This window comes from Dysidea avara, chromosome 13 (assembly GCF_963678975.1).
Source record: "Dysidea avara chromosome 13, odDysAvar1.4, whole genome shotgun sequence".
NCBI lineage: Eukaryota > Metazoa > Porifera > Demospongiae > Dictyoceratida > Dysideidae > Dysidea > Dysidea avara.
Window position 1 is genome coordinate 8,881,598 of NC_089284.1, and position 26,572 is coordinate 8,908,169.

Consider the following 26,572-nt stretch of genomic DNA (forward strand, 5'->3'; position numbering starts at 1 on the left):
TTCAGCATAATTATGTAGCATAATCATGGTAAAGGAGTCTAGTACCATGCATGAATCTAGAGGTATCCTAGGTTGATTTTAACATTGTTCAGAGTGTGACAGTCATTGCATAAATTATCAGTTATTTAGGTATGGTAAATAGTAAGCAACAATTATCCACGTATCTAGGTAATACTAAAATATACGTCAAGTTATTTTAGCGTTGATACGTACCTCATTACTTCATCAGCCGATTTTCTTTTCTTGTGACACCTAGTTTGTTGAGGCAGGTTGAAATCCATAGGTGTAGCAGCTATAGCCAAGAATTCGCAATGGGCACACGTGCTAACAACCACTCATAGAAGATCCGCGCATTTAGTAAAACAGTGAGGTGTCAGTATAATGATGTAGTATGCCGGTTATCATCGTTTTCCCAATGGCTTCATTTAGGCCAGTTTCACATAAGGCCTTAAGAATGCAATCAGTGTTAATTGTCTATTGCGTAACCACTGGATGCTGTGGATGCCCATAAAAATGTATTGAAGCCATTGGGAAAACGATGATAACCGGCAGCAAAACTTCGGTAACTTACAAAGTATACGGTATGTTCTAATTTTCTGTACACGGAAAGAAACTACATTGATTTCTCTTTCGTTTCGTGGTTGTCCACTGTGAATAGGACGAAAGATGCCCGAGTTAATAGGGTGGTGAAGTTAGAAATGTCACCAGACAAGGCCTTCCACAGCTGATATTTGTAAGTTCGAAGTCAGAAAATAACACAGGAACTTCAACAAGTCTTAACAATAGTTTTTGTTGCGAATCGCTTCGCAGGAAAGCGCTGAATTGGCATGAGAGCTAATAAGTTAACCGCTTGTTCAGGGAGCCCAGATACATCATCCAGGTGATAGTACGGCTTGCTCTTGTACTGTACATCTGGTATACAAGAATAACAAGCAGCTGCTTGTGTGTTTCGTCTCCAAAAAACATTTTTATCACGCATTCTAACCTTTATTGGCTCATAACTTGCTAGTGGCTTAGCGTATTTACAGCAGACAAACACCACAGGGCGTAGAAATCAATGTAGTCTACAGTGCTGCTTTAAAAACTCGGATATTTCTATTACATTCTATGTGACAATAGATTTTGTGTCCGTGGTTGTCCGTTTCCCAATGGTTTCTGTACATTTTTATGGCTAACCACAGCATCCAGTGGTTGCGCAACCACAATTAAAAGATCAATTAAAATACTTTCCCTTACATGAAACTGGCCTAATAACTTTAGAACAATATTCCAAAATCACGGGGTTTTGTAGAACATCCTTCTAAATGTTCGTATGATATTAGGTTGAATAGAACCCCCACATTTCCTCATTGTTGTGGTATCATAGTCACGCGTCATTTCTACCGAATCCGCACAATTCACATCGTGCAGGAAGGGGCGGGCAAAGCCTATCATAAAATAACAGTAATTCACTATTGGCACTCAGACAAAGTAAAACTGCTTGTATCAAAGAAACTGTATGGTTGTGCCAGCTACACCTTGGATACGTCATAGATAGCATATTCTCCATCTATGGATACGTCTAGAACTTGACGATTGTTTCTGCTGTATATTCGTGTCGATAGTACGTGACCTGCAGATCTGATACCTCCTAGCCTCCGGCACCGATTATTGATTCGATCCTCAGCAGCAGCCGGCTATCGCGAGGGGCTATCGTTTACAGATACTCAACACTATAAACATACCAAAGGTATCGTTTATCTGTCACCTGTAACGTGTTTATTAATAGGGTACACGGCGGTTTGTTAAAACCATTTTTTTTTTCTCAAGACGTGACAATATAATTTATACGAAGTGGATATTTAGCCGGTCAGCGTGCAAATATTTATTTAGCCGGTCGTTTGTTGGGAAGTGTCACCTATAACTCTATTATCAAACACACTAGTTGTATGAAGGTGAGCTCGCCTCGAACTCACCCAAAAACTCACCTTCATACAGACAGTGAAAGTCATCATTACGTTTAACAGGCAAACGTCAGGTTAGGGTTAGGGTCGGGTTCAGCTTTGGTTTCTTCTTCACTGGTATGGTTAGACTATATAGTATTTTATATTTGTAACATTTAAATAGTACAAAAACAGTAGGAGTAGCCAGCAAGCACCGGTGGTACAGTGGTAGAGCATTGGTACTCCAAACCTGGATGTGTGGGTTCGAGTCTAGGCCACGTCGCACTTTTTTTCTTTGTTTCTTAAACCTTTTTGTGTCACGATTTTTTCTAAGTTTTTTTAAAAAAATGCAATGACCGGCTAAATATCAACAACCTAATTTATATCAAAAGGTCTTCATGTTCAAACAGTGGGCAGAGAGGCAAACTCTGCCCAATCCTGTGATGAAGGAATCGTTGCCATCACAGAAGCAGCATTGCCACGCTGAACATTGATAGCCACCTTCTAAATTAAAAATTGGGTTGCCCTATTATCACCAGACTGTTCCATTACCCGGGAACCAATCCGCTCACTAATGAGCGTGCACATGATCCCCAAGCACCCAGGGTCTCAACACATAGAGGGGAGAAGTGAAATGATGGAGTCAGAGAAGAATACTTTCTGAACTTAGCTGACTGCAGAGTTTGCCAGCTGGCTGGCACCACTTGATTGTAGCCAGTAAAGCTAGAGATCTAGTGGGTACTTATACTGTTTATAGCTAGCAACGAGGAAATGAAGTGTAACCCAACAGTGTTGTATTGATTGATTGTATTAAGTCAACACAAGAAAATCTTGAGGGGAGGTTTTATTGTTTTATTAAATGCTATCCCACTAGGGACATGTGAGAAGGCTAAAGCCTGTGAATACAGTTTAGGGTGCTCTGTATAGTTCATGTACGGCTCTCATGAAATTACCTGTAGTTTCACTTACTAGATATAAGCTAACACTAGAACACACTTTAATCCAAACCCAACTGCTAATTTGCTGTAGAATGCGAGTTATAATTTTTCGCTTTAAACTAGAACTGGTCTCACAGTTTACATACTAGAGCCTTGATACTTTCATGATACACTATACAAAACAGTGCAAACTATTGTACATTTTTATTTTTGTCTTAACTTCTCATTCATCAGATACTCAACTTCCGGTTTGACACAGGCAATCTTTCTTTTTACCTCCATGCTATTTGTCACCCGAAGTTGCTATCAAAAAACTGCAAGCGTGCTTTTTTAGCAAAATTACTATAGTAACTCATCCAAAATTTTCATGCCTTTTGGATGAAAAATGACAGACTAGTTCTATTTTAAACGTAAGGGCATAGAATAGCAAGGAACGTGCCTGTTGCCTAATGCATAGGTGCTAAAAATTCAGTAATAAGCCACAGACTAAATAACAACCATAATATTTCCATCAACACAAAAGATAACCTGTTTCACTATGTGACTTAGCAAGCCTTATGCAAACAATAGGGCACTCTTGATAATGGGGAAAAACGTGTGCGTATCATGCAACTTTAGGCCTTGACTACACTTGTTTATGTAGTCAACACACTGTCCAAATTAATGCCCAGTCTCAAATAAAGGCTTTATTTGTTTATAGGCCGGGTCAAAAATGCCGGGAAGGAATTTAAAGTTTGTGCTTTTTCGCGAGGAAATATGCTGAAATTCCCACACTACAATTCAAGGCAATTTAGCTAGTTACAGCTATTAATAGTTTAGGCTATACGTTTATAAATCCATGCAGTACGTGTTCTGTAGCAACATATGCATGTTTCTTTATAGTGAAATTTTAGGCTCATTCTTTGCAAATTCCACATTGCTGAAGTTGCTGTTATGGATGATATCAATGTACAGCTCCATACATATTTAGTAGCGCTTACATATTAGCAATATATTTACTTACAGAACACATTGATTAGGAAACATTAATTATACTAGGATGTATTATGTAAACATGGTAGACAAGTTGGCTAAGCTATTGTTAATTTTTATGTACCATTGATGATAAAGGAAATGTATCAAGTGTCATAAGTGTCATTCCATAAGGGACTTGTGACAAGGCTAAAAAGCCTGTAAATAAAATATGGAAAATTCACAAGTTAAAAAGAAAGAGCATTGCACCATTGGTGTTTTGCCACTTTTTAAAGATTTCAGTTTGCTGTGATTCTGTGTACTATGAAATAGGGGTCCATCTTGGCTCATATGTATCAGGAAAACTGTGGTGGGAGGAAATTTGACAGTAAGTGGAATTAAACCTTATAAAAACTGTCTGTATGTAGAGTGTACCGCCATTATTTTTTTCATACAAAAATTGTGTAGCTATCTGTTTGATCCTACCAGATATTTTTTTAATATAATACTTTTATATGGTACTAGAGAAATTCTGCTGTTTTTAGAGTTACTTGTTCTCTGTCCTGCACACCCTTGTGGCACTTATGAGCTTCTGTGTATATTCACTGTGCTGTTGTTATGTCATTTGAGGTAATAGGTTATGACAAATTGTGGTAGTCAGATTGATGTCATGTGTATACTGGTGACAACATAGTAGTGTGATGGCAGAAATGCATGGGTAATCTGATATACTGCAGTGTAGGGTGAAGGTATTTTATTTGTTGCTAAGCAGATTGGGAAGTTAGGCTGTGCCAATCCTGGGTCAACTGGGTTAACTGGGTCTGGGTCATTTTTGTTCTGAACTGGTTTATAGGATATCTGCTATATTGGATCATGTGTACATGAGCGAGCCTGAAAGAACAGCTTAAAAAGAAAAGTGGATTTTTCTTAGCATTTCAGCCAACCAGATTATTGGTGACAGCGAAGGTGTCAATAGCAGACATGTGCAGGTTGACCCCATTACTAGTTTGGGGAAGAGTAATGACAGACTATGCCTTTTCCATAGGAGATGTATGGTTCAGCATGCACATACTAGAGTCTAATCCTACCGTCTTTTGTGTTAATGGCATACATGGAACCTCACCCATTTATCAATAGGTATACTGCAGTCTGTAGAACGCATGAATCCATGTCTGTTGCTGTCTGCAGGCTTTTGTGGTGCCATGCCCACTAATTGATTGTTATTGTATAAGGTATATGTAGTTACACCTTTCCCATAATCAAAATGGAATAATAAGGTTGGTGTGAGCCTTGTATATAATAACCTGTTGACCATGCATGTATGTTAATTGTTATCAACGATTTATTCACTCTAACCTCTATTGCAAGATACTTCTGTGAATCCAAGTTGTCTCAAACCAAAGATGTATACGAAACAACCTTCTTGGAATCCCTAGAGTGCTCTGGAATGTGATTTATGGGAAGTAATCCATTGTTAATGGTACTAGCATTGCTACCTACTCTACATGCAGTAACAAATGGGAACTAAGCTACCAGTACCTACTCTACATCTAGGACCATCTCCATAGTGATTAACTAAAGTTCTATATTATTGTAATGAAACTAAACCATTCACTTGAAACATCAATGCCATTCTAAGTATGCAGCATGTATGGTGATGAGTTTTAAAGTAGCTAAACAAACTTTATGTTATCCAGCTAGTAGATTTAAATTGGTGAACTGCTGCTCTGACACCATCTTTTCGGCTGGTACAGTGATAGCATTTGTCTAGATTTGTCAATCTTTCCCTCTATAGCTACTTTTATTTAGACTCTATTTAGGCTGTTTTGGGTGGGTAATAAATCTCATATACTCCACCTTGTTTTCCAATATACTCCATGCCTTCAGGTACAATATAACATATGCTCAAAATCTAGGTTTGTCCAATAGCTATGCGTTGTTCATGTGCAGTGATTTAACGGGCACGATTATTTTGTCATGTGAGGACGCATAGTTGCCATGGCGCTAGTATTGTCCCAGCCGCTTTTGCCGAGCCTACAGTGCACAAATACAACTCTGTGTGTGTGTTGTGTGTGCATGTGCATGTGTGTGTGTTCGTGTGTGTCTATGGTGTTTGCTGAGAGCAGTGTGAATTCATTTATTACCAAGTACTAAGTTACTTTTAGAAATCTCATCTTACAATCCATTCTCAATAAGCAGCGATCTCTAATGCTAAATTACTGTGGCAACATAGTTTTTTAGCAACAAAATCCCTGATTCAATGAGTAGATAATTCGAAGTTATACAATATTAAACACGATATCAAATGTAATAGACAGTATCAATTTAATAAACGGATAGGTGGATACATGATGGTGTCACTTTATCTACCAGTTATGTCCTATACTTGGTACTCTTCATAGTTAACTGCCATGCATAGACAATGTCTTCTACAAACATTTACAAAATTTTAATTGGTATCTGTCCTGTACAGTTCCCAAAGTGTTTTGTTCCCTTACTGAAATTGTTATCAATGTAGTAATGCCTTTCTCACAATTACCTGGTGGGATAGCACTTATCGATAGAATGATTCCTCTTAAAGTGATGATCATGTAGGCTTTCCTAAACTGCACTAATAACTTCCAGTTAACCCTCCTACTATTGAGTGCATATTTGTGGTCTTTAGGAATAGAATCATGTTTTGGAGCTACTAGACAATAGTCCATTCTCAATAAGCAACCAAGGTATGCAATTAAGTTCATGGCTTCTGTGGGGTGCCTGCTTTTAACTGCGAAACCATGTTTTCCAATGGCTACAATGTATTTTAGCCTTCTCTTTCTGCGCATGGTACTCAAGCATACTGAATTGTGTTGGAGGCTGCTATGAAGCTTTTTAAACTTTTGATACTGCTCTTTAAAACATTCCATGTTGGTAGTTCATACCATGAAACATGACAAAAATATGTAGCAGTAGAAATAGTTGCTCACATATGACATCATTTGTGCGCTTAATCTAGAAAGCACAAAAGACAGAGGCTAGAACAGTAAGGAACCCTACCAGAACAACAGTACAAAGAAAACATCAATTACAACAATTAAACTTTAAGCCTTGATGGTTAGATTAAAGGAAACACCACTATCAATGCTACCACACGTGAAAACTAGGTTTACTTAGATGGTGAAGCAATACAGTGCTTGCTAATGGCTACAAGGCCAGAAATCATCATAATTAACAGGTCATCAATATCACTGCATATTAACTTCATTAGAGGTCACAGCACTATTCAACAAGGATCAATTAATAGAGTGGTTCTGGAATCTTCTGAAAATCCGTATAACTAATTGTTGCACCAAAGTATACGAGATCAACAGCTAAGCAAAAGTGATGTAAAAATACATTGGAGCCTATGGAAAACAGACTTTCGTGGTTAATTTAAGGCACCCCAGTAAAGCCATACAAGAAGCCAAAAGTGCACTGCATACTTTAGCCTTATTGAAAATGGACTATATCTGTAACATTGAGAATATATGCTCAGTAGATTGTAATAAATTTTCTAACAAATCTCCCTCCATATGCTATACAATCATTTTGCTTGTATGAATGAAGTTTGTTGTCCTTAAAACTAGACAGATGCTAAAAGCATGATGGGGCAAGCCTGAGACGATGAGTTATGTGTATTATCAGGAGCTCATCGAGTCCGAAGCTCCATAATAATTATTTGTAGAGCTACAATGCTACAATTACATCATTCTTTATGGTATGTCAGAACTTTTCCTAGATAAGGAATATATTATGTTAAGAAATGTTTCGTATGTTTGAATTTTTCAGTGCTGTCCACATTGTGAGTACGTGGAGTTACATGCTTCCTCGTCCTTCAGATTTGATGAGTCTGTGGTAGTAGCAATGATGGAGAGCAAATGAGCTACATGATTAAAACACTTTATACAGTAATTGTAGCTAATTTTGAGTATGATTGATAAGTGTGTATCAAACCGCAATATTTTCTTTTTCAGATAACAATAAAACCATGCTGATTATCAAAATTTGGCAATCTTGCTTAGTGTACTATGGCAAGCAGAAGCAAGAGCAAAGTATTTACTCTTGGCATAAGAAGGCGTCCTGAGGTATACCGTATAGCTGGTAATTTTCGAAAGGTTTTTATTTTCGGATATTTCGAAGAGGCCTTTCTCTTCGAAAATAAATTCCCATGCCTGGTTGTTCTTTGAAAATAAATTCCCACAAGTGAAAGCAATGATCCAACTTTCGGGGATTCGCTTGTGTATTCCTCGAGTTTTGGCTCAGTACTACAGATGATAATGGGTAAACTGTATCATCACTGTGCCAATAACCAGAAAACAGGTGATCCAGAATGGGAATTGATGCCGTCTGCTTTATAATCTATGCTAGCTACGATCGAGCATGCGAGCCAGTGAATTTATTCCACTCGAAACTCCCTCAGTCTTCTCTCCAGTGCACAGGGATGGGGGTTATTCCATCAGTAAGTCAGTTTTTGGCAAACATTCATGATTTGTGATATGAATTTCCGTTTATTTGAAATCCATCCGGACTTCGAAATAAACACTCTTCGAAATTAAAATCCTTCGAAATTCAGATTTTGCTCCTTGTGCGAAATTTTCTGTTTCGAAAATAACCCTCTATACGGTATATTATCTATGGCATAAGGTGATAGCACAACTCTCAGCAAAGATATTATAAGCACCTTTACATCGTTGATCAGAAACATATCAACAACCCCTTTACTTTTAAAGGTGGTAATTTACTGAAGCCTTTGCATGCATAATTGGATTTTAGCATGGGATGCACCAAGGAGAGAGCTGTTAAAATACTGCTGCTTTAATTTTATTTAAAGCACAGGCAACATCTTAATTTATCATTTAGTTTTCTTTTCTGTTCCAGTGTCACATTGGGCGATCAGCTGGCATACTACTGAACACAAACCTTGCGTGTCTCTTCCACGGTCTTCTCTCTTCAAGTCTATCACACTCTCTATCACACTCTCTTCTTCACCTGAGCCTTTTTGCTCTAGCTTCTTTGCTTTCCACATTGCTAACCATGCCATATGTATTACCGTGTTCTTTGCGTAAACGTTTGGGAACGCGACGATCGTACGGTCCAATGGACTACTAACAGTGTGGGACTTTCCGTGTTCTTTCGGTAAACGTTTGGGAACGCGACGATCGTACGGTCGAATCGAGTACTGCAATTGTGGGACTCGCTCAGGCTCGCCCCAACCAGGATAAGCTAATAGTGTCACATTTAATACAAGAGACACAATTAATCCTAATAGTAAAGTGTTTAGTATGAATATCAGTTGGTTCCGATCCTTCCACGGCTGTGCTTGACTGATCTACCCAAACATTAATTTTTATGTTTTGTGTGTAAAGAGTGTGCAGACTTAAACCCTTACATGTGAACAAGCCATAACTGTTTGTTTCCATGGTACATAGCACTGATGCAGTGAAGTGAATCATTGTCATGTAGTTATAGTTCAAATAGTTTGAATATATAAGTGTTTATGTTAGCAGACAGAAATGCTACTCTATAACTGCTATCACTTTACACTGTATGTCGTGTTGTCTAGCTAGTTTGGTATTATGTTGTTGACGACAATATCAAAGTTGTATTCTTTCTTTATTCTGCCATTTGATATTTAGCTCATAAACAGTTACAGTGGTACCTATTGTGTCAATTTTTTTACAGATTTTGTCTTTATAGATACAATGGAACTACCATCCTTGGCAGATAGTAAGAGTGAGAGTGTGAAATCTCCCACCTCAAAGGATTATGATAGTAGCGATGGTTTGCTAAAGTACAGCACTCTTCAGTCTGAGGGTTCAAATGATTTATCATTTGATGTTGAATTTAAACCAATTAATCATGAATCAAATGGCATTGATCATAAATCAAATGGATTAGATCATGAACCAAATGGATTAGATCATGAACCAAATGGATTAGATCATGAACCAAATGAGATCTTTCACCAGAAGGATGAGAAAAATTCTGCTCAGCAAAATATCTCCTTTACAAACTTCTTCAAAACTAAACTTTTTGGTGGTAATAGCAAAGAGGCTGAAAGAAACAAGAGGATCCAGTGCATCATGAAGTCGATTAACAGTGTTAATACTAACGTGCCTGAGTACCCAGCTGATGATGGCTCATCCTGTTGTAGGATCAACCGCAAAGTGAAGGAGTATACTTTGCTTATCGTAGGCATACTAATAGTTGCTGCAGCTTGTTTATCCCCAGTACCACTCCACTATACAGCACCTACACCAATAGATGTAACGGATTTTACTAGTTTCAGTGACTCTGTCAAAAATTGTTTTCTTCACCTCGTAAGTTAATTAATCTAGTACATGTTTATATGAACAAATACAATCAGGGTTAAAACCGGATCAGTACTGCTGACCCACTGACCAGGATAGTACTCTGCCATAGATGTGACCCTGTTTAATAAAAAAGCAATGGATTAAAGGGCCGGGGGCTCCACTAGTGTACCATATTAAGTTAAACAGGTAGCTATATGATAAGATGACATTTAAATTTTATAAAGCAGACAGTGAATGTTTGACCACCGTGTGTTTTTGGATGTCATATTTCCTAGAAGAGCAATGGAACTCAATCACTTATTGCACTGTTATCATACACTACATACAGTATGGTAGTACTGTATATTTGGGATCATGAGGTTTGCACTTTCTCACAAACAACATTGACCAGAATCCAGCCTCACAGTACCTTCATGATGGCTTAGCAGTATTGGTTAAGTATAACCAAGCCCAAAAATGCCTTCAGTACAACTTGAAATGCTTCCAATAGGTGGTCATGGAATTATTTAGTAGAATTTTCTATTGCCTGACTGACTGACAGACTGACTTACTAATGCTTTCAGACAAATAATATCGACTAAGGCTACAGGCTTGATTTTTTTACTGATAGACATCGCTGCACCCCAACAGGTGCACTGCAGTACGTACAATGTGCAAAACATAGACTTAATACCTTTGTCCTTCTTTGTGTCCCGTTTCTCTTCCCTGACAGCTCAAAGTGCTGATATATTGTAGCGAATGATGACTTCCCTACATTTGTGATGGTAATTGTCTGTATTTTCTGCACTTATTGCAGTGGCTCTTCTTGTACTGTTCTTCATTTGTAATGCTGTGTAACGGGCTGAACATTGTTGTAGCTGAAAACAGAACATAACGGCCACTTGGCACTTTTCAGTAATTGTTTGTTGGGATGTGACATATTCTTTCTTTTGATGCAGTATGTGCAGGTTCACCAGTCTTATTTATGTTAAACAAACTATTGCAAAAAATATAAGAATTTTCAGTTTAATTAGAAATTGGTGCTGCTGTGTGCTGGTTATCACTATATCATCAGATCAACACATGACCGAGTATTAATAAAATTTTAATTCTGCATGTGTGACATATTAATCCCACTCGTGTGTAGGATTGATAATGATTGAGTATACAGTAATGCATTTTACATGCTATTGTTCAGCAAGCTAATCATGCTTTACCACATTCTAATCTAATCCAAAACAACCAAGCTGTAAAAAAAGAGTGCGGCCCTCAGAATGGCTATGGTGAAAAAGATGTGAAATCCAAGGTGGCGGCCAAGAAATGGCTGTGATGGTAGGTTAATGGTAAAAATTTTAATAACAACAATTCAGGTGAATTTGGTGCCACTTGGTCGCACAAAATTCACCTGAATTGTCGTTATTAAAATTTTTACCATTAACCTACCATCACAGCCATTTCTTGGCCGCCACCTTGGATTTCACATCTTTTTTCACCATAGCCTTTCTGAGGGCTGCACTCTTTTTTACAGCTTGGCTGTTTTGGATTAGATTTCACTTCTTTTTGTATTTGTATACCCCAAAGCCGGTCTATGGCCGGCTTTAGGGCTTTTTAACCTATCATTTTTTCTTTACCACAGGAAGAAGAAAAGATGAAGCAGGATGATTTCTTTGCAGCTGAACTCTCTACAAGGTGATCCTTCTAGCTGATCTCTCTACCAGATGACTTGTTTGTAGCTGAACTCTCTACAGGGTGATTTGTTTGTAGCTGAACTCTCTACAAGGTAACTTCTTCTAGCTGATCTTTCTACAGGGCGGTTTGTTTGTAGCTGAATTCTCTACAGGGCAATTTGTTTGCAGCTGAACTCTGCATGGTAGTTTCTTTGTAGCTGAACTCTCTACAATGTAACTTCTTCTAGCTGAACTCTCTACAGGGTGACTTGTTCTAGCTGATCTCTCTACAGGGTGACTTGTTTTTAGCTGAACTCTCTACAGGTGATTTTTTTGCAGCTGAACTCTCTTACATGGTGGTTTCTTTGTAGCTGAACTCTCTACAAGGTGACTTCTTCTAGCTGATCTCTCTACAGGATGACTTGTTTCTAACTGAACTCTCTACAGGGTGATCTGTTCATAGCGGAACTTTCTACTAGGTGATTTGTTTGCAGCTGAACTCTCTACATGATGGTTTCTTTGTAGCTGAACTCTCTATTAGGTACCTTCTTCTAGCTGATATGACTACAGGGTGACTTGTTTGTAGCTGAATTCCCTACAGAATAACTTGCAATGTATTATAATTGAGTAAATTATAAACGTAGCTGAATGCTTTATTAGGGTGACTGTTCTATTAGAGTATCTCGATCTCGCATTTGCTACACGTAGTTGCCTTTCGAATCATAACTCAGTGGTTTGTAATCCGATTCTTCTGTACTACTGCAAGGACTTTCTATGATGATTATTCCAGGTACATACTGATTTTCAGCTCGTTGCTCTAAGCGGTTTGCCTGGTAGACACGAAAACTAATAGTTTTTTTATTCATAAAAATCGATTGCGTAATTTTGACACAGATTGGGTTTTGTGTCATATCTCCATGGTCTTTATCCTGATTCCTTTCAAACCACAAAAAGGCACTCCTACGATGGTTGCTCCATCTACATATAAATTTTCAACTGATTCCTCCAAGGGGTTTATTTACCCTGTAGGTGTGACAGACCTTGGACCTTATTTTATGCAAATAATCGGTCATAATTCCGTGAATGTTCATCGAAGTTGGTACGGAGATCCGCCTTAATGAGCCCTTTTAAGTGTGCCAAATTTCAGCCCAATCCAAGTACGCATTCGTGTTTTATGGCGGATTTTGCGAAGTGTGCGAAATGAAGTAGAAGAAGAAAAAAACGAAGAAATTAAAACGAAATTTTGTTCGCTCATATCTTGGAAATGGCTGGAGCGATTTTCTTCACGTTTGGTATGTGGACTCTCCTTACTGGCCGGCATTTCTCTAGCAAATTTGGTTCCAATCGGGTTAGGGATCACAGAGCTACATAGGTGTGAAAAGTGTGTTTTCTTTCTTCCTGTTAATATATTCATGGTGTGGCGCACCGGCTTCTTGGGCCGCATGACACACTACCGTGTGTCTTGATGTTTTGGCATTTGTTTGCTTATATGGCCTATCCCATACAAGTGCTTCTGCATGAAAACCTGTAAAGAAATTAGTATATTCTAATAGGACAATCACTTACACAATTAAGTGGTGGTGGTGACCTTTTGTACATGGTTGTGCTTTATTGACCTCACCCATCTCAAATAAGCTTAAAAATGTTAAATTCTATATAAACTTACTGTATTGTAGCTTTAATGTAGCTACTTTTTCTGCCTTGAATTGATGGCTCTTTTATTTGCTGCTTTCAAACTGGGGCCCAAACGAACTTGGATTGCCAGGGTTTGAACATTCATCAACTAAAGTTCACGAATCTTTTGAACTTTTAAATGGAGCTGGTTCCCGTTTACATAATTATAAATCACAGCATATTAAATGTTAAATGCATGTCTCAAAAGTTTGTAACACACACATGCAGTTGTACTGACTCAACAGTTTTACTAAGAAAACTTGAAATTGAATTTACTTGTGGTTACTAGGTTTTTAAATACATTTTACTATTGCTATACAGTTGAGACAAGTGACTGGCACCACATAGAAATCTTAAAACCTCATAGAGGCATGGCCTGTGACCACCACTAAACCATCAACACATAACTTAATTAAATGCCAAATACCATATGTCTAGCTTCCCCCACATCATTATGGAACACAGCAAGATGGATAGCTTAACTTTATCACTATCTAATTAGTAGCTATAGTTCGAACTGTTCAACCCGCATTCGAATGTTCGTTTGTTCGAACGAACCTTCGAATCCACTTAAGTTCGTTTGGGCCCTATTTTAAACCTAGTGCTATGCTAAAAAATTCCAAAATAATCACAAATAATAGCTCGTGGCATCCACTTGTGTATGAAGTTGCCCGAGAATTTCCAAATGGCTCAGATCATGCAATGATTGCATGCTATTTGGAATTGTACGAAGAAGGTGAAGTCGAGCATATCAATGGTGTTTGTCCTAATTCCAATTATCTACAGCTTGTTGGTAGTTCAGTTCTACATAATGCACACCGGAAACGGCTTGCACATGCGCAGAAACTGTCCTATAAATACCCAACCACATGGTCACACTTCGACTTTTTGAAAGCATGTCCATACTGGGAGTGGGTGGGTGGGACCATTGATATGCTTGACTTCACCTTCTTCATATAATTCCAAATAGCATGCAATCATTGCATGATCTGAGCCATTTGGAAATTATATTTCAGAAGGCTCAGTCTCACATATTAATGGTGTTGTTTGTGGCTTCCAAGCTATTCCTTGTGAAGTTGAGCTCCAGTCCACACGACCTCTAAGTTTCAGTGGAACCCGAGGCTAGTTCTGATCTTCCAAAGGTTGGGCCATTTATTGGATGGTAGTAAAACCTCCTGAAGACAGAGTCTGAGCTCTGCCTTAAGGATATCATTTGTGGTGATACCAGCATCTGCAGCAGCTGAGGTTGAGGTGCCTTGGACTGAGTGGCCTGAGAAAATGCTCACATTGATGCCAGCAAGCCTAAGTAAGCACTTCCCAAAACCACCAGGCTATGGTTGCTGAGGATACAGGTTTGTGAGGCTTGACCAGGGCAACGAGTAAGTTGCTAACATTGTGGGTCTAAGTGTAGAGGTTGCAGCCTCATAGTGCTTGAGGGTCTCTACTGGACAAAGCTCAGAGTTATGCGGGAAGGAAGGAAAAAAAAATCTTTATGCGGCTTTCCTTGCCTTGATTGCTTTGCCAGTGCTGCTGGGAGAAACATGACACCTTCGGGACTTAACTGTTGATGGTCTATCCGCAAAGAGGCCAAATGTGCAGAGCAAGATGGCCTGGTTAACGTCAATAGCATTGTCAGCTTGAAGGTGATGGGCTTGAGTGACAGAGATGCAGAGGGTCCCAAGTTCTCCAAGTAATGTGAGACTGTCTACACATTCCAGGTGGCTGTATAATGTGGCAAGAGTGGTCTGGCATTGAAAGCTCCTTTGAGCACCCGGCATACGTATCATGGGGTGCTTAACACCATATACCTGGTCATGAGCAGAAGAGATGGCAGACCTGAAGGCATTCAGAGAACTCGACTGGCAGCCCTGCCTGGGTAGTTCTGCCAGAAAATTTGCTACATCAGAGGCGGGTCCTGAAACAGGATTGTGACCCCTTTCAACACACCGCACGGCCCATTTTCGAAATTGTGAGTCGTAGGAGTGAGCTGACTTGGCCCTCCACGATTTTAGCAGGAGTTTAGTAGCTTCTGAAAGGCAGCTACTTGAGAATCTTTCCCGGAGACAGGCCACACGTCTAGTTGAGGGGCCATCTCCATCTGGGAGCTTGACGGCCTCTGGATTAGGTGTGGGACTGGGGCAATCAGCCTGGGAAGGTCCCACAACATCTCTAGGGGCACTGGGTCCCAGGTTTGACCCTTCCACACTGGCACTATTAGCACCAACTGAGCCTGCTGGTGGCGTACCTGGCTCAGTGCTCTGCTGATTAAAGCACCATGGTGGGTTGGCAACGCCCCTCAGAGGGCCAGCTGCATTTGCTGCCTCTGCCAGAGGGTCTGGTCTCCAGCTGAAGAAACAAGGTATCTGGTACGTCAGTCTGGAGGCAAATAGGTCCACGTCCAGGGGCCCGAAGGCTTCCTTGATGGCTTGAAATATGCGTGGGCAGAGCATCCAATCTGATTTGTCCTGGACTGTCCGGGATTCTATGTCTGGTATGGTGTTGGACATGCCTGGAATGTGTTGGGCTGACAGGGCAATGTCCCTGTCTAGAGCCCAAATCCATAATTCCTTTGCCAGTCCTGTCAACTGGCACTACACTGTGCCTCCCATGTTGTTGATGTATGCCACTGCTGTGGCATTGTCCAGTTGAAGGAGTACCAAGATCCCCGAGGCATGCTTCAAGAAGGTCTTCACTGCAAGTGTGGCTGCTATCAGCTCTAGGGAGTTGATGTGCATAGCTTGTTCCCGTACAGACCAGGCTCCCTTTGTGCGTGTCTCTACACAGGTTGCTCCCCAACCCAGCTGTGAGGCATTGGAGCTGATGGTCACATGCTCTGGTTTCTGTTTGAGAGGTTTCCCATTCCATTTGGATAGATGTTCTCACCACTAGGACAGCTCTTCTAGAGAAGCTTGTGAGAGCTTTAGGTGGGCTTCATAGTTCTGATTGCTGTCTGCTAAGGCTGCTTGTAGGTCTCTCTGTAAGCAGCGGTAGAACAGTGGGGCTGGGGGGGATAGCCTGGGTTGCTGCACTGATCTTCCCCTGAAAATGAGACAAGAGGCGAGCTGATAAAGTAGTTATGTCAGATATTTTGACTGCCTCTGCTCAGATCTTGTCTCCTGGGAGAGAAATCAGCAGTGTGTTGGTGTTCACCATAATGCCTAGGAATTCTAGTTCCTGAGTTGGCATCATTACCGATTTCTTGGTATTGATGATGAAGCCCAGGCATTGGAGGATGCAAGTTAATAGTTCCAAGTGCTATCCTGCTTGCACTGCAGACTCTGATATAATTAAGATGTCATTGATATAAATGACCATTCTGGTCCCCCATGACCTGAGCAAGGCCACTACTGCCTTCATTATCTTGGTGAAGGCCCACGGGGCACATGTTAGCCCAAAAGGAAGGCAGGGAACTGGTAGTTTTTTGTCTCTATGCTGAACCGGAGGTAGCACTGATGATCTGGATGCACTGGTACTGTAAAGTAGGCATCCTTCAGGTCCACCTTGATCAGCCAATCTCCATGCCTCAGCAGGTCTTGGAGAGTGGTTAAGCCTTCCATTTTGAAGTGAGGGGTCTCTACCCATTGATAGGGGCGTCTGGATTCAGTGGAATGGAATGGTGGAATGGACTGGAATGGAATGGTGGAATGGACTGGAATGGTGGAATGGACTGGAATGGAATGGTGGAATGGAACAGTACTTTGGTAAATTCAATTTTTGGTCACCTCTTTATAAAAACCACCTTCTAACAAAGACCACCTCTTTATAAAGACCATTTTACTGTAATGTTTAAAATGCTGCTATCTCGTTGTTTTAGAGTGTATCCCCATAGAATGGTCTTATTGATCAGTTGTGCGCCACATGCCTAGAAAAATCAGTGACATCTGATTTATAATACAACATTATATCCCATGCAAAAACAGTTTAGCTATATAAAAGTGACGTTCCCATCAAACTAAAAGTAACTGACAACTAAAGGAGCTATTATTTGGGTGAGGCCAAGAAATACTGACAAATAACTTGCTATAATTTATAAAAATTTGGTCCTTTATCATTCACTCGTGCTGCATTCCTAATTAATTCCCTATAACTCTAATTGGCTAGTAATTTATTATTATTAGCACTTTACAGTGACCAGCACTGAAGGTCTGACAGCAACATGTGCTGCAGCCTTAGGATTACCTAACCTAATTTCAAGGACTTAGAACTAGCTGCCTTTTTTCTCCTCTACAACACTGGACTATTGAGAAAGGTACCAATTTACTAGCCAATTGGATTTACAGGGAAGTAATACAGTCAGACTGCACAAGTCAATGATAAAGGACCAAGATTACTGTAAATTATACTTAGTTGCCAGTATATATTGACATTCATTTCTAGATATAAGCTCCTTTAGTTGCCAGCTGCTTTTAGTTTCGTGGACACATATTTTTTGTATAGCCAAACTGCTTCTCTATGGGGTATATAGCTATTACTGTATTGTATCATAAATCAGATATCACTGGCTTTTCTAGGGGACAGAACACGTGGCACACAATTTATCAATAAGACTGTCTTATAGGGGCTCTAAAACAACAATTCAGATATTAAAGTAAAATGATCTTTGTAAAGAGGTGGTCTTTGTTAGAAGGTGGTCTTTTTAAAGAGGTGGCCATTAATTGAAAATACCTAAGTATCTTTCCATTCTATTCCACTATTCCATTCCATTCCATTCCACCATTCCAGTCCACCATTCCATTCCACTGAATCCAGACGCCCCATTGATAGGGGGCTTTGAGATTGATTACTTGCCTCATTTGCCCATTCTTTCCCAGAAATAGAGAGTAGAAATCCGTCTGAGGGGAGTGACTGTCTACTACAATTACGGCCCCTTTCTTCAATAGGGAGAATACTTCCTCCCTTATTTGAGCTAGTTGCTCTGATGGGAAGGAAGGCACTCTTGGCTTCCTCTCCTGTACTGGCTGCCCTAAAAAGGGAATTTAAAAGGCTTTGATTGCCTGTAGTACCCAGCTGTCCTTTGTCAACATCTTCCAGTTATTGACAAAGTGTGCCAATCTGCCTGTCACCCTCATAGACCTCTCTGTCTGAGGTAGCAAAATGAACCCCATACCCTTTGCTTTGGCCAACATAGGATTGACAATAACAATTGACTTTGGCAACATTACAACTTTCTGTGTACAAGGAACAGTTTCTAGTCATTTCTTTGGGGGAGCTCTCTTCCCCAAAAGATGAGTCTTCTTGAAGTTGGCTGGTCGAGAGTACGGTGGCTGCTTCCATGGCTTTGGTCCTCTTCCCCCTATTGAGGGGGCCTGCCAAAAAACCTGGGTTGGCTTGGACTTCACTTTCCTAATCAGCTGTAGCTGCTGTAGGTAGTCTGCTGCTTCCTTTAGAAAATTTGAACCAAAGAGTTGAGGGGCTGCACTGGCCCAATCTCTTTCTTGAGCTGTAGTGAAAGGTACCAGTTCCCTGTTATACTCCTCCAGGATCCTGGATCTCCTCATTAGCAAGGTCTTGTTAGCTGTGTTGGCTAGGAGGGTGATTGCTGTCTCGACAGCGTTACCTATTTGATCCATTGATTAATTTGGCTCCAGGTCATTCACTGCTTCTAGAAGCTGATTGAGTGGACCGATGGCCTCCAGGATCAGTCTTTGTAGGGTGAACAGGGAATGGTCAGTTGATTTTACTTTACTCGAGCACTCCGAAGTCATCATAGCATCGAGAAAGGGGGCTCTTGTCAGCTCATTCTGGGATAGAGTGTAGTGGCTACGCAACTCGTGTCTCTCGGCACCGGTCATCTTACAGGTGAAGGCCTTGGTTAGAAACGTGTTAATCTGCTCAGTCACTGGGACGACGTTGATTGGTCTAGTCCCTGCCTCTGGATCATCATCATCTAGCAAAGGATCCCGGTTGTCCATTTCCTCAGCCCACAAGGAGCTCTGGCACTGGCAGGGCTGGCGTTTTTGGTCACCAGGTTACTGTTGTTGCTAGTGAGTAGCTGGTTAGGGGGTGGGACAGAATCATCTGCTGTTTCATCCATGGCCTCTGTGTCAACTGGCTCCTCAAAGTTGTTGGGCTGAAATGAGTTAGCATGTTTCAGCCCGTCAACATCTTGGTGTATCAACGCCATTCCATCCGTCAACAGTTTCAGCTGTGACATGATTTCACTAACAGTAGCTTCCATTGAAGATATAATAGAAACACAACAAACAAACTTCATGAGCTTGAAAAAATGTCGAAGTGTAACCATGTGGTTGGGTATTTATAGGGCAGTTTCTGCACATACGCAAGCCATTTCCAGTGCGCATTACGTAGAACTGAACTACCGACAAGCTGTAGATGTTTGGAATTAGGACAAACACCATTGATATGTGAGACTGAGCCTTCTGAAATATAAGTGCTATTTTTGGATAGAAGGTCACTGCAGCCACACGATATACCAAATCTTTTCATATTTTGTTCATGGAGTTTTAGTTATAGTTCATAATAGTACAACAAGTGATTGAGTTCTATTACTAATTGTGTCTGAAAACACATGGTAGCCAAAATTTGTTGTATCTGCTCTATTTAGAATACCATCCCAGAACAATGTGAAACAATTGACTGGAGAATATACAGCACACTTCATAGAATCAGAATCATATAGTACAAGAATTATTTGTTCTAGTATAGTGTGTGCATAAAAATAATTAAAAAAAATTAACATGTTTTTCACACCAACATAGAAGTACACATATCAACCAGCCTTTGCTCATCTCCAGTATGCATTGTTTAATAATATGTGTTAATGTTGTTGTTGTTGCTTATAGGCATTTTGTGCCAATCATACCAGTGAAGCCTGTGGTATTGATGTGAGATTTAGTCAGCTGTCACCTTTAATGAATGATACAAACGCGACTGAGTCTAATTTAACCAGTATATTTAGTGTAGCATCTGGTAATCAAATGTGTTTAGACAGTGTAAAGGATTTCTTCTGCAATGCATCATATCGACCCTGCGACATGGAATCAGTGTTCCTGCCATCAGAAGAAAAATGCATGGAACTAGAAGATGTGTGTAAAAATGAGTGGAAAAATATTACAACAGTGTCTCCAGTTTTGGCTAACTGTACTTTCTATGTTCCAAGGTTTTGCCCAGATCAATTTAGGATGCTTTGTCCTAATATCTGTCTTCCACTCTGCAGTGAATTTTCACAAAATACTGCAGCAATGACTACCCTTTTTATTGCTTCATTTGGCATCACTTCATTCTTTTTGATTATCTCTGGTATCTTTGTGTTTGTAGTAGCTGCTTTCAAACATAAAAGCACGTAAGTGATACATAAACATCTTTTACCAAAATAATTTTTGTTCGAATACAGGTTTCATTTTCCTAATGTGATAATTCTACACATTACTGGGATTTCTATAGTTTATTGTAAGTGCAGCAATATATGTAGCTTGTTTTTGTGTACTGACTGCGTATTGTTTGTAGCAATAATACAGCTCATTCCAATAGTGGGAGGCAGCGATGCTATAGATTATTTCTTTTGCTCAGACCCAACTGTCATAGTATCTTTTTTTGAATCAACAGCATACTGTCAAATATATGGTAAAGTTATAGAGTGTGTTGGTTGTGCTTTATGCATTGCTTATTTGTTTACAGGATTTGCTATTCAAGCGACGCTGATGGGGTTTGTTGTGGTCTGGTTGCTGTTTATTTTCCACTTGTTCTTAAAAATTGTGTTTCCAATAGCAAGCCAAAATTTGTTCAAAAATCATGGTACAAAGCTCTATATAGCAGAAATTATTTTGGGATTGGTCACCAGCTTAATAACACCTATTGCCGCCATTGCTACAGATGGATTCTTTATAACCAGTTATCCTCCAGTCCAGTGCCTCTCTAATCCTTCAATACAGTTTCATGGTGTTATCCTACCAGCAATTTTGATCACTATTGTGGGAATATCATTGATATTAATCACTGTCTTAACTGTCCATAGGGTAAGTTGTTATATCAAGACACACTGTAGTGAGTCATGTGGACCAATAAAGTTGTGTGCCATACTGGGTATAACAACAGGAGAAAAGAAAATTAGTGTTCCACCGATAATCGGATCGGCATCTTGTATCGGAGCCGATATTGGGATTTTGGGATCGATCGGTGTTGGTTATTTAGGTAATCCGATACCGATTAATAGCCACTTGCGCCAATCGTCATCATCATAACTATCATCATAAATGCTATCCTAGCAAAACGTGAAGTATAACAGGCTGGAAATAGTGTTGAGCATTATTCTAGCAGGAAAGGTGCAGGAATTGCTTTGTTAAACATTGAGCCACTGCTACTTACTATGTTTGCATGAAAAAGATCAAAATACTCTAATAGAACAGTCACTACACAATAAAATATTCTAATAGAGCAGTCACACAAGTTAACTTGAGATGTGCGTAAATTGTATGGCAATTATCAGTATCGGTGTCTGTATCAGTGAAAATTTACAGCTAGATATCGGATCGGTAGGTATTTTTCTGTATCGGTGGAACCCTAAAGAAAATGTGATTTTAAGGTCACAGCTGGCAAAAAGGGGTTACTAGTATATGTAGCACTTAGTTGAGTCAATAAAATGTACTACTGCTGCCGCTATAGTCATGTAGGGATGGTTTCACTATATTATCCCTGGATTACACAACCTCTCTCATTAGGATTTTATTCAATAAAAAATCTTTGGGTATCGTTTTCTTGTTGCAATCTCTATAATAAGTGTCATACAGTACAATAGTATTTTATAATAGGGATTATATGGAGGTTTGCATTTCTCACAAAAAATATCGACCAGAAATCAACTTCACAATACCTTCATTGTGCCTTGGCAGTATTGGAGTCAAGGCCAAAAGTATCTTCAGAGTGACCAAAATGCTTCCAAAAAGTTGCTACAGCTACTGGCATATTTTTTTCATTGTTAGACATTACTTCAACCCAATAGGCTTACTGCATGGTGACTTATTGAGGCAATCTTCCTTGTTTTATTGCTTTTATGCCTATGATTCCTTGAAATTCTGGTACCTGTTATTTAATAATTATGACTTATGAACCAGAGCATACTGAAAGACTTAACGTTTACATCTCAACGTGTGACCCAACTATCAATTACTGAAAAGTGAAGTGGCCAATGTGCTATGTTTTGAGCTATGTTCAGCCCATTACACAGTGTCATTATGAGAGGCCTTTGCAATCAATCCAGTCATTACGGAAAATATGGACAAGTTCCATCACAAATGTATAGACTACTAGGGAGCCATTGCTTGCTACTGTGAATTGATAGTTCAGCTACAAACAAGTCACCATGTAGAGAGTTCAACTGCGAACAAGTCACCCTGCAGAGACTTCAGCCATGTAAAAATCACCCTGGAAAGACAAGTAAGCAATTACAAAAGAAGTGATACTATCAAAAACAGCCAAGCTGTGAAAAAAGGGTGCAGCTCCCAAAAACAGCCAGGAAGAAAAAAAGATAGTGAAATCAAAAGTGGCTGCCAAAATATGGCTGTAATAATTTTAATGTTACAATCAATTTTAATATGGACATATGCCACATCATTAAAATTGATGTGGTGTGTTATTATCATATAATATGGTAGTACTGTATATTAGGGATTATAGGAGTTTGCACTTTAGAATATTGACCAGAAATCAACCTCACAATATCTTCATGCTGCAGTGACAGTATTGGTTAGGTATTATCAGGCCTTCGGTATATACAACCTCAAAAAAGGCTTCCAATAGTTTGCTATGAATTATTGATTCAGTGGAATTTTCTACTGCTTGACTGATTGACCAACCAACTGACATACTTACTAATATCTTCAGACAAGTGTAACTCAATAGTGGCTAAAGCTCCAGTCTTGATTTTTCACTGCTAGATGTCACTTCAGCTTGACAGGTGCCTTTTCACATACTGCAGTATGTACAATGTACAATGCACTTATCATGGACTTGACCTTTGTGCTCTTTGCTGACACACACAGTTTTGTGAAGGCTGCTTGTAGTTGCCAACAGGATGCTCTTTAAAAGAACAAAAGATCGAGGTAGTGAAAGGACACGGTAGCATGTGATGGCTTCCTACGTTTGTAGTGAGAATTGTCCATATTTTCCATAGTGACTGGAGACACTTCTCGTACTGTTTTTGTTTGTTTGTTTGTTTGTTTGTTTGTTTGTTTGTTTGTTTGTTTGTAACATTGTAATGGGGTTGAACATAATTGAAAACAAAAGTGCAATGGTCACTAGCCTATCACAGCATCTACAACTACAGTGGATGCATCATTTACCTTTGTGTCACATTTCTTTCTCTACTACCTTATAGCTGGTGATTTGCTGGTAGCACGTACAACTAACTATCATGTTTATAGCAGAAACTGTCCTTAATAAGTGTCTGTAGAGGTGTTTTTTGTATTGTTCTTCATTTGCAACAGGCGAAACATAGCTGAAAACAAATCAAAATCGCCACTTCTGCTTTCAGAGAGTGTAATAACAAGTTCACAGAAAAATTTGAAATTTTCAACTAGAGTAGGGACTATAGCACATCGATAAAAAGTACTGAAACAAGCTGGAGTAGTGCACAATATTAAATCACAGTAAAACAATAAGAAGTGTTATATCCCTACTGTGCATTTCCATTGAGCACAGTGGATAGCACTTATTATTGTTTTTCTGTGATTTAATATTGTGCACTACTCCAGCTTGTTCAGTACTTTTTATCGATGTGCTATGGTCCCTACTCTAGTTGAAAATCACAATTTTTTCTGTGCACTTGTTTGCTAACTTGTTTTGAAAATATTATTATGACTGGTGAACCCATGCATACCACATCTGAAATGACGCTGCGCCCCCCAGATTTATCAGTTATCATCTGAAAAGTGAAGTATCCATTACGCTTCGTTGTCAGCTATATTCAACCTGTTACACAGCATTTTGAATCAAGAACTGCTTGAAAAGCACCTCTACAATCCACGCATATTAAAAGAAAGAAATGGTGCTGCGTGCCCCAGTTATATCAATTATCGTATAAAAAGTGAAGCATTCGTTACATTTCGTTGTTGGCTATGTTTAACCTGTTACAAATCAAGAACTGTTCGAAAAACATCACTGCAATCAAAACAGCCACTATTAGAAATGTGGATGATTTCTGTTACAAAAGGAAGCCATCATGTGTTATCACCAAATTGACACTTCACTGTCAGCAAAGATGAATGGGACACAAAGGAGGACACTGGTAAGTCCATGAAGAATGCATTGTGCATACTGCAGTATGCCAAAAGGCACCTCTCGGGATAAAGTGACATCGAACAGTGAAAAAATCAAGCCTGTAGCCTTAGCCATTATTGAGTTATGCTTGTCTGAAGGCATCAGTCAGTCAGTCGGTCAGTAGAAAATTCCGTTAAATAAATTATTTTTAAAATTCCGTAGCAACTTGTTGAAAGCGTTTCCAGGTTGATCTGAAAGCTTGTTTGGGCTTAGTTTTACCTAACCAATACTGTCATCAGAATAAATTGAGGCTGGTTTTTGGGTGATGTTATGTCGTGGGCTACGCCCACTCCTTTGTGGTCCCTACCATACAATACTATCATACTGTATGATTGGGACATGCATCCAGATGCAAAATTTTGTTTTGTTTTATTAGCATCATTTTATCCTTTAATGAGTACATACAGCTCACCAGTCATAATTGTGTTATTTATAGAAAAACACCAAATTATTATTAGGCCTGGGTCACATACAACCAAGTACATGTATACTAATGTAATGACATACATATATGCAGCCACTGGATTACTTAACCTAACAGCCCAACGGACAGAAAGAGGAGACTTAAGACAACTTAGTTAAATAATGTTCACATGTGTTGTATACTGTATACCCGGAAATTTTCACGGTATGTATATTTCATGGTTATGTCTTTAGTCAGGATTTTCATGTTTTAAATTCATGAATGCCTCTTTGCCCTGCATTTTAAATTTCACGGATTGCTGTTGCTCGATTCGAAAATTTTTGTTCTCAACCACACAGCTACTGCATTGATATTTACTTCAATCATTGTACAGATTGCTAAAGCATGTCTGAACAAAGTAACCCAGTGGCAGCAATCTCTCTATGAGGCATAGGTACCAGTAGTCTATAGTCTTACAGTAGACCGGCTTCGTTCGCGAGCCACATCCACTTTAAATTGGGAATGTGTGATACTGTTTGTAAGCATATGTGAGGAGTCCACCTATGCCTACAATACTATCACATACCAGGAGCCACACTAATTTATTAGTAAGGTGAGTTGAAGTTTGTAGGACACACATAAATTTTCATGTGATAAAATTTCACGGTAGCTTTACTAACCGTGAAAACCATGAAAATTACATACTGTGAAAACTTTCCGGGTATGCGGTACCTCCTCTAGTCCTCCATTTGTGGCAGTAACTGTCTCACCCCATCTGTGTTGTATTTTTGTACACTATCATATATCTTTCCAATCATGTTATTTAACTTAATTTTTTGCATTCTTTAGACAATTGGATTATTCAAAAAAACAAAGAAAAGAAGTTTTAAGCTGTCCGTTCCTGAGATTAAACTAATGATGATTTCAGTATACCTGACAATAATTCTAGCATTTACATGGATTGTGTTCACAGTTGGCTCTCATAACCAAGACATTTTTAAGTCGATCATAGCCTATGTGCTGTGTGTAGCAGTGCCTGGGGGCATCGGTGACTGTGACCATCATAGGGATGATTACCAAAGAATGTCCATACCACTTGCTGTTTTAAATATTGTGTTAAATATACTTGTGATGTTTCTGAATATCATGGTCTTACTGTTCATTGTACAGACCAAGGATATCAAGGTACTTGCTAAAAAGGTCACCCAGAACTTCACCAATTCAGTAGATAACTTGTAAAACTCATGCACTACACTTTTGTATTATCCCTTGACCAAACACACTAATACATAGTTCATTGTATGTTGACTGTCATGTCTTATTTTAAAGTGTCTTTTTTATGAATGTCAATTAATGTTAATTGCTTACAATAAACCATTGGTGGTTCAAAATTTATGCTTCTGCAAGTAGGACCCTAACACACCATTTAGTG

At 39.3% G+C, this 26,572-nt stretch overlaps 2 protein-coding genes across 6 annotated transcripts in view; one reads left to right on the forward strand and one right to left on the reverse strand.

Annotated features, from left to right (window-relative positions):
* The window catches only part of LOC136243563 (uncharacterized), an 8,662-nt gene extending 7,369 nt beyond the window's left edge, over positions 1-1,293 (reverse strand). Inside the window, exons 1-2 of one of the 2 annotated variants that reach the window (XM_066035080.1) lie at positions 572-1,293; positions 214-292 (exon numbers count right to left, since the gene is read on the reverse strand). In XM_066035080.1, coding sequence (XP_065891152.1) covers positions 214-281 — 68 coding nt within the window. In that variant the 5' untranslated portion in view covers positions 282-292; positions 572-1,293. Of the gene's footprint in view, positions 1-213 lie in introns of both variants that reach the window. The other variant, XM_066035081.1, reaches the window with a different exon arrangement.
* Positions 580-26,500, forward strand: LOC136243561 (uncharacterized). 4 transcript variants are annotated; one of them, XM_066035076.1, is made up of 7 exons: positions 580-733; positions 9,527-10,149; positions 20,267-20,766; positions 20,818-20,873; positions 20,931-21,047; positions 21,102-21,439; positions 25,990-26,500. In XM_066035076.1, exons 2-7 carry the CDS (start codon positions 9,532-9,534, stop codon positions 26,377-26,379), a joined length of 2,019 nt encoding a protein of 672 aa, XP_065891148.1. In that variant the 5' UTR covers positions 580-733; positions 9,527-9,531; the 3' UTR covers positions 26,380-26,500. The 4 variants fall into 4 exon arrangements, with proteins under 4 accessions (XP_065891148.1, XP_065891150.1, XP_065891149.1 ...); XM_066035078.1 differs by having other exon boundaries at positions 584-733; positions 9,512-10,149; XM_066035077.1 differs by lacking the exon at positions 580-733 and adding an exon at positions 1,415-1,729 and having other exon boundaries at positions 9,512-10,149.
* Positions 26,501-26,572: the final 72 nt, after the last annotated feature.